The sequence below is a fragment of the Phacochoerus africanus genome, chromosome 3 (genome assembly GCF_016906955.1).
Source record: "Phacochoerus africanus isolate WHEZ1 chromosome 3, ROS_Pafr_v1, whole genome shotgun sequence".
NCBI classification, from domain to species: Eukaryota; Metazoa; Chordata; class Mammalia; order Artiodactyla; family Suidae; genus Phacochoerus; species Phacochoerus africanus.
Genome location: NC_062546.1, coordinates 176,990,816 through 177,004,003, shown reverse-complemented (window position 1 = coordinate 177,004,003; position 13,188 = coordinate 176,990,816). Strand labels below are relative to the sequence as shown.

The window sequence follows — 13,188 nt, the reverse complement described above, 5'->3', positions numbered from 1 at the left end:
GCGCAGCCCGAAAAAGACAAAAGAAAAAAAAAACCATAAATGGAACATAAGGAGAAAATATGTTCTTACCTGAAACAGTATCTCTCTAAAAATATTCCTAATGTAAGATCATTTTTTCCATAAAATTCCATTGTCACGATCCTAAAAAAAAAAGATCATTCCTCAGAAACATATCATAGAATCAGCAAAGACATTTCTTGATACCTGTTAGATGTGCTTATAATACAGTATCAAAACAGGTGACATTCTTTTGTTGTTCCAGAACAGGTTTTTTTACCTCATCTGATAAAACAGGTTTGGACTAGCCACACTGCAGCTTCGTGTCTACTCCTAGTCCATCAGTATCTTATGGAACTACTGAATCAGGATGCATCAACTATAATATTAAATGAATAAAACTGATCTGAGGTAGGAAGCAGTAAAAGTTTCCTTTATAAAGCCTTAACCCGGTCTCTGCTCTCTAGTCTACACCATGACTGAACATGAAGAACAGCAGTTGATATTCCTCCAGGAGAGCCAATTCCGAATTTTATACTCAACTTATAAATGTCCACGAATAAGAGAGTTTGGCTATACAACACCCTGTGTAAACTCATATCTTATTCAAGCCTTGACATAAACTCCCAGAGAAAATTCCTATGGGCTTGCCCAGCCCCAAGTCGGCCTGCTAGAGCTATACGGATGCTAGGATGCTAGAAGAATTCCTGATCTCACTGGTGGAAATAAGTGTTTCTGGTGTCCACAATTAAAATACAGAACACAGTCTGTCATGGAAAGTACTCCAAAAACAAAGTTACATTCCACAGGATACGTTCAATAGTACTTTGCAAAACCAAAAGTAAACTATGTAATAACTGGGCTTTTGTGACTACCAAGAGAAACAAATCACATCACTATAAAACATGTTTCTACCAATCTACTCAGAATTAAGTTTTAGAAGAATTAAGGCAAGACAGACTGATTTACGAAAATGATGCCTAAAGAAAACCTGATGCCTTTGTTATCATCAAAATGCTTAAAACTAGCCTTTATCTATCAACTTTCTCACTTTTATAATTATAAATTTCTCTTCCACCCCTCACATCCGTTTTCACTCTTACTTAAGGTACCTCCATTTACTTCTACCCATCAAGCAATGCAAACTGCATATTTGATTCACAAGTTCAAAAGTGCCATCAATTCACATATGACCAGCAGCATACCAATCACAATCACCTAATCACAGAGCCTAAAGGCTGAATTGTTTTCAAAGTGACTGGAATTCTGTCCTTAAGTGCAATAGTGCAGGAGGGTGGAATCTTACCAAGGACTGACACAGGCATTGGGGGCGTTGCTGGACTGGGCAGAGGAACTGCTGAAGAGCACGCACAGTCTCTGGTGGTTGACGGGGTTCAGACAGTCCACCTGGAAGAGAAGGAACATGCGGACGAGCACTGGAAGTCGTGAAGCACTCCAACCCACAGCCCGCCGCCCACATCGACACATTCCACTCCATGGTCACTCGGGGTTCCAGTGAAGATTTACATCCACAAGAAACTAGACATAAGGAAGAAGAACAACTAAGTTTTTGAGGGAAAAGAACCCAAAAAGTTCGAGTTAAACTTAGAAATACAAACAGATGTATGAATACCTTATTTTCTTCAATACTTTTTTTCAAACAAAACCACCTTAAATTATTCTGGAAGCAAATAGTTAATTAAATAAGAAACAGTCTAGGAGTTCCCATCATGACTCAGTGGTAAAGAACCCAACTAGGATCCATGAGGATGCGGGTCTGATCCCTGGTCTCACTCAGTGGGTTAAGGACCCGGCATTGCCGTGAGCTGTGGTGTAGGTTACAGCCAGCCAGGATCCTGCGTTGCTGTGGCTGTGGCTTAGGTGGGCGGCTGCAGTTCCGTTCGACCCCTAGCCTGGGAAATGTCATATGCTGTAGGTACAGCTCTAAAAAGAAAAGAAATGAGAGAGAGAGAAAGAAAGGAAGGAAGGAAGGAAGGAAGGAAGGAAGAGTCTGTATTGATAGCTGGATATAACATCAATCTGAGACACCCAGACATCTAAATTCTAAGGTGTTTATTTGTACTTTATTCCTATTTTTGATCATAAAGTAACACCTATTTCTGCTGAAATTCACATAGTACAAAATCTATGAAGACGTTCACGAAGTACATAAAGCCTCTCCTCTGTTGATGCCGCCCCACCTCCCAAACTAACAGATCTGACTACATGGTTAAAAACCATGCATTTTTTCGCTAGCTCACACACATATATAACGTGAAAAAACCCATAAGAACATACAAAGATTACTCTTTTTTATAAAAATGCTACATATTTAAAACACAATTTGCTTTTTAACACTAGAAAATATATCATGGGGAGTTCCCATCATGGTCCAGCAGAAACAAATCTGACTAGCATCCAAGAGGACGCAGGTTCAATCCCTGGCCTTGTTCAGTGGGTTAAGGAACCGGTGTTTTGGTGAGTTGTGATGTAGGTCAGAGACTCTGCTCGGATCCAGCATTGCTGTGGCTGTGGCGCAGGCCAGTAGCTATAGCTCCAATTCAACGCCTAGCCTGGGAACCTCCATGGGCCATGGATGCGGCACTAAAAAGACAAAAAATTTAAAAAAAAAAATAGAAAATATATCATGGGCTCTCTGTGGGTCATTAAACAAGATCCCACTCATCCCTTCAACAAGAAACAATCAGAAACAGTGTTTCAGTAAACATCCTCATATGCATATTATTATAAAATATAAGCATCCTTATACAAAACGCTTATTTATTTCTGCAGGAATAGTTTATAAAAGAAAGAATCCTGAATCAGAAATATATACGTGCTCATGTAAGTTCAAAAGACCTCTCTATTATCTTTAATAAACTTACATAAATGTATAGAAACATGCATGAATTTATGCAGCCTATTAAAAGTATTTTTCCATACCTCATTAACCATGGCTTTTATCAGATTCCTTTTTGCCAATTTCACATAAAAATATTGCTGTACCATTATTATTTAATCTTTCCCTGAATACCAGTGAAATTGAATATCTTTGAATTTTATTAAACAACTGTATTCCCTCATCTAGAAATGGTAATGGATCCATGAACAAATCTTCCTTAATTTGCCCTTGATTTCTGTATGAAAAGTAAAAGGGCACTGTCATAGTTAAAATACAGAAACCTAACTTTTTAAAAAACACATCCATTTCCTACAATAAGCTTCCAACTCTTACTCTCACTCTCAGGACCATTAAAAGGATCATGGACATATTACACCACACCCAAGTCATCCTGCCAGAAATTTTAAGCAGCGCTATGCTGCCCCCTACCTCAGAGTTTTTCCCAGTTTACTATAAGCCTGGCCTGAAACTCTGAAAATCCAGTTTTATTACATTATACTTCTATTTCACTTTTTTTTTTCTTTTTAGGGCCGCCCCTGTAGCATATGGAAGTTCCCGCGCTGGGGCTCAAATCAGAGCTGCAGCTGCGGACCTATACCACAGCCATAGCAGCGCAGGATCTGAGCCACATCTGTGGGCTACACCACAGCTCATGGCAACACGGGATCCTTAACCCACTGTGTAAGACCAGGGATCGAACCTGCATCCTTATGGATACTAGTTGGGTTCGGTTCCACTGAGCCACAACAGGAACTCCTATTTCACATATCTTAAAGCAAAACATAAGCCAAAAGACCCAAGACCAAAAAAGAGAAAATGTTTAGTAAATCGTCACACAATTTGTCGTATTTGGTATTTTCACCCTGCCATAGCAGCGTTTTTCCTTATATTCTAAATTGACACAAGCATGCAAAGTGGTCTTGCTTACCTTTGTTGACCACACTGCATCACTTGTCATCAACCCTTTCTCTTCATCACCCTCAGTTTTGCTTCCTGATTTGCCACTTGAAGCACCTGACACATCCTTCGAATAAGCAAAAGGGTCTGAATTTTTTTGCTGAATTCTTCCTCCTCTGGCCCGGTAATCGGCCAGCATTCTCCCCAAGCTCTGGCTATCACCCAGATGCTCAGCGATTCTGGTGTTCACGAGCTCGTGGGAGGGCAGGACTTGAATAGACTTGGCTTGAACACTTCCATTCATGCCCTGAAGGCCGGAGAGGTCCCTGAGCAGCTGCTTTTTCCGCCTGCTCTCCATTTCTTTGAACTCTTTATTGAGGAGAGGAGACCAGTAAACCTGCTCTGCAAAGTAATCTCGGGTAGAGCATCTCATCCCCTTCTCAGTTAAAAGGAAGGGCTCCCGGAATGTGATTACTGGGGAGATACAGAGGATCACATCTTTTAATTCCTGTTTAAAGGTCAGAGAATAAGTCTTTCGTTTATCTTCAGAAGAGGTAACTTCCTCGGTAACATACAGGCCAGTGTCATCCTGTAGAGGGTCTCTAAAGGCTCTCATCTGGCTTTTGGAGTCCTGCAGCTCCTCCGTTTGCTGCAAAGCCTCTGGCTGCTCGCTGCCTAAGACATCTTGTTGGTCGTCCAGATGGAGCGGCAACAATGGTTCTGGGACCGATGGAAAGAGGGCACAGGGGGCACCTGCCGGGCAAGCTGCCATGGCAGGCTCTTGCTGCTTTAGAGAGGTGACATCTTGTGGTCTGCTTTTATTGTCCTGGTCACCCTTCTCAAATAGAGTCCTTGATTCTAACAAACTGCTGTCATCAGAGGGCACAAAGTCCGGAGGGAAGTCCGGCTCCCGGGGGAGGGGGCTTCCACTGAACGGCTCCTGTGTAGCCTCTTCATCCTCCTGTCCCTCAATCAGAGAATGGAAGGAAGGGTTTTGGGTTAATGTAGGAGGCATAGCAAATTCATCCATGAGGAAGGAGATTTCTAGTTGAGAATGATAAGCTACACAGATCATAAATATCAGAATCTCCTTAACTCGAGCCAGCTCATAATCAGAGCCTCCTCTAAGCTTGATTGTACAGCCCAGGTGCTGTGGACAGCCTTCAAAAAACATCAGTGTCTTGGTTTGTTCTACAAATAAACAAACACAAAGTTAAGAAGGCTTAGGCGGCAACCCCGAAGTCCAGACAGAATTAATTCACCATCTTTACATCTACAAAGAAAAACCCTTAAGACCACCATTGCCTGTCTTCATTCAACCGCTGCTAACAGAATTTCCTACTAGGTCAACACTGTAATACTGACGACACTACTCATTTCCTCAGGCCCCCAAGCTCAGGTAAATCTAGGCTAAAGATCACTCACCATTAGGCAACTGAAACATCTGCATGTAAAATTTGTGACAGGTACCCAGGTGGGGTTTTGTAAGCAACTGGTCCATTGACATTACCAGATCACCTTGGGTCATCCGACTGATTCGTTCTAAAACTTGCTAGAACACAGAACAATGTGATATTACAAAATCAGACAGCGAAGAATAAAATTCTCAGTAAATTAATATGGAAAATAATAGGAATATTTAAAAATGTTCTCACAATGAATTTCCTTGATTTTAATAACTGTATGACTTTTATTACCAGATTAGTCTATACTCAGTAATCAATATATGCCCACTGAAATAAACCATACTCATACAAAAAACATTATCAAAAGTCATTTAAGCATCATGCTTTGGCACAAGATACTGATTTGAGGAAGGAGGTGGGGAACGTTCAGAACTAACCTCTATTCTGAAGACGGTACCTTTTCAAGGGAGAGAACATTTTCCGCTTACATGACTCTCCAAACAAAATGCAGCCTCCACAAATACTACTTGTGAACTAATGTCTATTACACCTTAGGTCTTATAGACCCCTATAATGGCTATGACATATGTATGAATACTACATTAATCATACTCTTCCAGCCTGAGATTCTCCAGTCTTTATGAAATTGCTACCATGCCCATACTACTTCCAATATATATGTTGTGGCAAAGAAACAGATAATCAAAGATCCCTGAATATCTACCATTCATTCATATATATTGAAAGCTGTGATTTTTAAAAACGATGTAAAAAGAGCAAAATAAGAACACTCACTGATTTTACATTAATGACCAAAGTGATGCCATGTTCCAGTAACATATCCTGGGCGATCCGAGATACTGTTTTTTCAACTAGAACCAATGTGGGTCGAACGTCAACAATTCGCTGAACATAATTCTTCAAGAATTCCCTTTCCTAAATAAATCAAAAATACCACAGCTGGTACAATTCAAGATCTAGGTAGGATATCAGGATGGTTTAGCTATTAATATCAAAGCCAGCCTAAGTTTATTTCATCCACAAACTACTACGAATGATATGTCCCACTAAGTAAACATTATAGTGCCAATGAATTAACTCATTTCTCAGGCCCCCTAATGTCAAGCAAAACTGTACTAAAGATCACTTACTATTACTATAAGCAAACTAATTCAAACACAACCAAGAATATTATTTGTCATTCTAAACAGCTGATTATGTTGAAAAGAGTTTCAGGGGAAATCTCATTCTCCAACTCATTCAATTTTACTTTGAAGGATTCTGAGTCAATAACCTATAATATAAAAGCCAAGAATCCAATTCACGAGCTCACAAAGGTTAAAAAAAAAAAAAAAAAAAGGCACACAGCTCCCCAAATGAAAGAAATTTCTAAGTGTTTTTAATATAGTTATAGATTCCCCCTTTTACACTCTGAAACTAACCAAAATATCTCTTCTTTGGGGTATCTGAATAAATAACTCTCTAACAGATGCTATTTCAGCTATTTCCTATTTCAATCTCCCAACAGGTAATAATTTCTTCCTGGAACAGCTATAGTTAAAAATTAAAACATAATATTTAACACAATTTCATGACAAAAGTTTATTTCCAAAGGAAATGAATATTGTAAATAACAGAGTTAAAACCATGTAATTCATTGTTTCATAAACCTTCTGGGCTCAGACAGGAGACCACCAATCGTGGGAAGGACATCTGTCGCTCTCTGCTCCACATGCCCCGTGTTTTCTGAGGAAGAAAACCACCGGCCATGGACAAGCCTATTCCCTGCAGTGAACCTGCCCTGTCAGGGAGGATATTTCTTCTCAGCCTTCTCTGTTTTATTGATAGAAACTGTATATTTTCAAATTCTCCCATTATGAACAAAATGGAATTTTTTTCCCCTGAAATGCATTAATTTACTAGTCTGCTTACTAGTCTGTAATTTAATAATATTTAAAACGATTTTTTTTTCCTTTTTAGGGCTGCACATGCAGCATATGGAAGTTCCCAAGCTAGGGGTCCAATCGGAGCTACAGTTGCCAGCCTATGCCATGGCCACAGCAACGCCAAGGATCCAAGCTGTGTCTGTGACCTACATCACAGCTCACAGCAAGGTAAAATCCTTAACCCACTGAGTGAGGCCAGCGATCGAACCCCCATCCTTATGTATACTAGTCGGATTCATTTCCACTGCACCACGATGCGAACTCCCTAAAATGATTTTATTTGTGCAGCTCCAACAGAGAATAACTAGAACAAGCTGATTTTTTTTTTTTTTTTTAAGATTCTGGCCTCAGGTACAAAGATAACAATTACATTTCCTCTCAGTTCCAGTTCCAATCACCTGTTAGGACTGTATGCGAAGCGCCCTGTTAAAAAGGGAGCCTAGGCCAGGCTCGGCAAGGAAAGAATAAGGAGGAGGTAGGCCGGAACAGCAGCCGACCAACAGACCTGTCAGGGACAGCCCTGTGAAGAGAGTACGAAGCCACAGGCTAATTATTTCCTTGCCTTTTGTTTCTCATCCTCCTTTCTCTAACTATCCACCTTTCAGCTTCTTGTTTAATTGGTTTGTCCACACTAAGTGAACCAAAAAAAAGAGGAGGAAAGAAAAGTCAATCAGTTGATACTTTCTATCAATTCAAACTAAAAACTTTAATAAGTCAGGACTAACAATAAACTATGTTTTAAGACACTGATGCATAAGATGCTTTGAGTTGTAAGAATTAAATCATGTTTATTAACACACATTTGCCAGAGCATACCTCTCTAACAAGAAGATTTTAGTTTGTTAACCTGGCCATTAGACTGGAGTTACAATAAAGCAGACAAATTTAAATATAACTTTTTTGTGGGAGTTCCCGTTGTGGCACAGTGGAAACGAAATCTGACTAGGAACCATGAGGTTGTAGGTTTGATCCCTGGCCTCACTCAGTGCATTAGGGATCTGGCATTGCCGTGAGCTGTGGTGTAGGTCACAGACGTGGCTCGGATCTGGCGTTGCTGTGGCTGTGGCATAGGCTGGCAGCTGCAGCTCCAATTAGACCCCTAGCCTGAGAACCTCCATATGCTGCGGGCGCAGCCCTAGTAAGACAAAAAGACAAATATACATATATATAACTTCTTTGTAACTTAATATCTGTGGATTTCAATTACTAGTTCATCAGTTCCAAGACATACAATTTCACACATTTTAACATCACTGCAATAAAGATGCGTCTTGTAATCCATGTGGTTGTGATCTAAGCCTAGAAAAGTCTTTCACTGACACCTTCAGTGAGATCAAGAAAACTCCCAGCATCAAAGAATCCTAGATTCCATGAATGATAAGTGTGCTTCCCCTTACTCCTTGTTTCAGTTCTCACTGAAAAGTCATGGTAAATCAGAGCTAGAAGGAATGGTATACATGTAGTTGAAACCTCTCATTCTGACTGATACATAGCTGAAGTCCAAAAAGGAAATAGTCCCAGGGAACTGAGTTCCTTAAGCAACAGAAGAGTTTCCTAAACCATCGTGCCTTTCACCACAATTAAGTTTTTTTGGTGGTGTCTATGAATGCAGAACAAAAACGAATGCCCCTCCCTCTCTTGGGAAAATGTACTGATCACCTACGAATTTTCAAGTAATGCTTTTCCTAAATGTTTCCGCTGTAAGAGGACATACACATTCCTGAACCTCCCATTTTAAACAATTGCAAGTTAATTAATAACATTTATGGGAGAAAAGAGGTTGGGCAGACAACTTTTAAAATCTATGCAACTTCACATCCAGAGCACTGACAAGAATAATAATTGGTACCTTGACCAAGAATTTGGACAGCCCAGATGGGCAGCTCAGCATAGCTGGAGGCTGCCTCCAGGGAAATTTAAAATGTACAAAAGCCAACTGCTACAGTCAAATGGAAATGGAGCTCTGAGCAGTAAGCACCTAAGAGCCACTTAGGACGGGGGAGGGATTTCTCTGGGGAGAGAATGCTTCCAGAAGGAGCTCACTTTTATTTCTTAAAATAGAGCCAAAAGGGTTCCTCCAGTCTGTACAAGGAGCTGAGCCGAGGTTGAGGCTGAAGCTCTTTCCAACCGAGGGTTATAATCCTACTGCAGCTATTCTTGGCCTTCTTATTTAAGAAAAACCACACTGAAACAGACACAACTTCCATCTGTGTGTAAGCTACTTGGTGTTTTAGAAACATGTGTTTTAATAGCAGGTATTTCCATTGGGAACCTGTTTAAGTTAGAGAAATCCTTAAAGTAAATCCATGACACATATGAGGAGAAAAAACAGGATTTGGATTTTCACTTTTTCTTCATCTTCCCAAAAAGTCATTTGTTGCCTTTAAAACTTTGAAACTAAAAATAAGGATGACAGAGGTTTTGGTAAGCTCCTAAAGTGTAATACATAAATGTTTTTATAATAATTTTTTTTAATTTTTTTTGCTTTGTAGGGCTGCACCTGGGCATATGGAGGTTCCCAGGCTTGCAATGGAATCAGAGCTACAGCTGCCGGCCTACACCACAGCCACAGCAATGCCAGATCCGAGCCACGTCTGAGACCTACACCACAGCTCGCAGCAATGCCAGATCCTTAACCCACTGAATGAGGCCAGGGATCGAACCCACAACCTCATGGTTCCTAGTCAGATTTGTTTCTGCTGTGCCACGACGGGAACTCCTGTTTTTTATAATAAATTTTTAAACTTAAACAAGAACAATAACGTTTCTTTGCCTGTCAAATTTAGTCAGCTAGAATGAGTTATAAGAGTTTGTAAGCATCTACAATCTCAGACATAAGACATGACACCATAAAAATTCTAGAAAATAATATTGGCATAGCAGTCTCTGACATGCACTGTACCAATGTTTCCTTAAGTCTGTCTCCCAAAGCAATAGAATGAAAGTACAAATAAAAAATGGGTCCTTGGAGTTCCCGTTGTGGCGCAGTGGTTAACGAATCCGACTAGGAACCATGAGGTTGCAGGTTCGATCCCTGCCCTTGCTCAGTGGGTTAACGATCCGGCATTGCCGTGAGCTGTGGTGTAGGTTGCAGATCCTGCGTTGCTGTGGCTCTGGCATAGGCCGGCAGCTACAGCTCTGATTAGACCCCTAGCCTGGGAACCTCCATATGCCGTGGGAGCGGCCCAAGAAATGGCAAAAAGACACACACACACACAAAAAAAATTGGGCCTAATCAAACTTATAAGCTTTTGTATAGCAAAGGAAACCATAAACAAAATGAAAAGGCAACCTACAGACTGGGAGAAAATATCTGCAAATGAGGAGTTCCCATCGTGCCTCGTGGTGCAGCAGAAACGAATCCGACTAGGAACCATGAGGTTGCAGGTTTGATCCCTGGCCTTGCTCAGTGGGTTAAGGATCTGGCGTTGCCATGAGCTATGGCGTAGGTTGCAAACATGGCTTGGATCCCACATTGCTGTGGCTGTGATGTAGACCAGCAGCTGTAACTCCAATTTGACCCCTAGTCTGGGAACTTCCATATGCCATAGTGTGGCCCTAAAATGACAAAAAAAAAAAAAAAAAATCTGCAAATGATGTAACCAATAAAGGCTTAATTTCCAAACTATACAAACAGCTTGTACAATTCAATAACAATGACAGCCCAAAAAAAATCAAAAAATGGGCATAAAACCTAAACAGACATTTCTCTAAAGAAGACATACAGATAGATGGCCAATAGGCACATGAAAAGATGCTCAATGTCACTAATTATTAGAGAAATGCAAATCAAAACTACACTGAAGTAGCACCTCACATCAGTCAGAACGGCCATTATTAAAAAGTCTACAGATAACAAACGCTGGAGAGGGTTTGAAGAATAGTACGGAGGTTCCTTAAAAAACTAAAAACAGAGTTGCCGTATGATCCAGCAATTCCACTTCTGGGCATGTATCTGAAGAAAACTGTAATTCAAAAAGATAGGTGCATCCCAGTGTTCAAAGCAGCACTATTTACAATAGCCAAGCCATGGAAACAATCCAAATGTCCACTGACAACTGAATGGATAAAGAAAATGTGATACACCCGCACACACACACAACAGAATACTACTCAGTCATAAAAAGAGTGAAATAATGTCATTTGTAGCAACATGAATGGATCTAGAGATTATCACACCAAGTGAAAAACGCCAGAAAGAGAAAGACAAATATATGCTATCGCTTATATGTGGAATCTAAAGTATGACACAAATGAACTTTTCTATGAAACAGAAACAGACTCAAAAAGACATAGAGAACAGACTTGTGCTTGTCAAAGGGGAGGGAGGGTGTGGGGATGGATTGGGAGCCTGGGATAAACAGATGCAAACCATTATAGATGGAATGGATAAACAACAAGGTCCTCCTGTACAGCACATGGAACTATATTCAATATCCTATGATAAAACATAATGGAAAAGAATCTGAATATGTGTGTGTATATAACTGAATCACTTTGCTGTATAGTAGAAATTAACACAACACTGCAAACCAACTATACATCAATAAAAAAATTTTTTTTACTTTAAAAAGAATTTGCAAGCATTACAGTATACAAACATCCCTCCGGATTACTCGTTCAGTATAAGAAGTTCTTACCTGAAGCACAATAGGATCAATGCAAGTAAATTTAGTTTCTTCTCTGTAGAGATACTCAATGGAACACTTCAACAAAAGAATTTTTGGATTTTTAATAGAAGAATTCATCTAAAAAATAAACGAACAGTTTAGGAAAATTTTGAAAGTTTCACTTCACAAAACTCCTTTAATCACAAATTTAAATTCATACTGTTCATTATTCCTCTAGGATTACCTCATTATAGTCATATTAAATATTTTCATTTAGTTATTTTGTAGTATTCTCTTCTATTTCTTCAAAGCAAATAATTATTTTAGAGCAACGCAAAATTCTTCAAAAATTGACTATTTTACCTAATCTTCCATGCTCTTAACTACTTTTCTTTCATTTCTAATGTTGCAAGAAAAGATAGTAAGCCCTGAGTAGCAAGGAGAAGGGCCTAAATAGACAGGCTACTTCACAAACTCCCAGAGATCAGAAACTTTGAAAGCATAATCTAACTTTTCTGAAATTCAAGGAGGGTAGAGGAGGAAGAAAAAAAAAAAAAAAAAAAACTTCCTGAATATATTTTTAAGGGACTAAATTTCCAAGCAGTCATAAATTCACAAGTCAAATTGTGTACCAAAAAGTGAAAACAGAAAACATTAAAGCATATCCAGAAGGAGAGACTCAAACAACACACCCTAAATACACAACTAAGGCCACAGACAGAAGAAACAGAGTCCTGCAGTGGAAGTTTCTAACTGACCAAGCTTATCAGGGCCAAACCGGTAAGTGGTCCTGAAAACAACGACTCATCAGCTGGGAAACTACCGTCAGGGCTCTCTAAGCAACTACAAATCAAAGACTATCTCCAAACATGGTCTGTGCAGCAAGACAGTCATTCATGCATAGATGTCTACTACACCCACACACAGTCTTCAGTTCCAGAGAGGAGCACAACCTATCTATCTCTGAATCCAACAAAGATCATTAAAGTTCTACTTCGATGGATCAGTCTCCAAGGCTTCTCCCATACATTCTGCTCATGGTTCTTACTAACAAAGCAATTCTATATTTGCTAAACAGAACATATTACCGAGTAAACAGATAGATTAAGCCATATGAATTACCCAGCTCCTCAGACACTGATTAATTTGAACAAAATGGTATTGCCAAACTAAAAACTCTGAAACTGAAGTGCTTTTTCAATAAGATTCTATGTATACAGATTTTGGATCCTTGTTATAAAATACCATCGAATCCTAACATACTTTTATTATCTATGGTCACTAATAACTTTCAGGAGGCTTAATGCCTTACAAAAATAAATCATTAGCCTCTGCTTGGAAAAGAGTAAAAACGGGACTGTAGTTCATCCAGCTAGTTGCTCGGGCTAGAAATTTGCCTAAGTTCTCACTGTAACCAAATCAGTATGCCC

General features: G+C 39.6%; 1 protein-coding gene across 10 annotated transcripts in view; it reads right to left on the bottom strand.

Annotated features, from left to right (window-relative positions):
• The window catches only part of PIKFYVE (phosphoinositide kinase, FYVE-type zinc finger containing), a 99,603-nt gene that overhangs the window by 32,011 nt on the left and 54,404 nt on the right, over positions 1–13,188 (bottom strand). For all 10 annotated transcript variants that reach the window (XR_007134078.1, XR_007134077.1, XM_047773368.1 and 7 more), the window contains 6 exons: positions 11,789–11,896; positions 5,998–6,138; positions 5,222–5,348; positions 3,828–4,987; positions 1,304–1,404; positions 70–141 (listed from right to left, as the gene is read on the bottom strand). Coding sequence is in view for 8 of the 10 variants with exons in the window: in XM_047773368.1 (XP_047629324.1) it covers positions 70–141; positions 1,304–1,404; positions 3,828–4,987; positions 5,222–5,348; positions 5,998–6,138; positions 11,789–11,896 (1,709 nt within the window). In the remaining 2 variants the exon portion in view is untranslated. The remainder of the gene's footprint in view (positions 1–69; positions 142–1,303; positions 1,405–3,827; positions 4,988–5,221; positions 5,349–5,997; positions 6,139–11,788; positions 11,897–13,188) is intronic.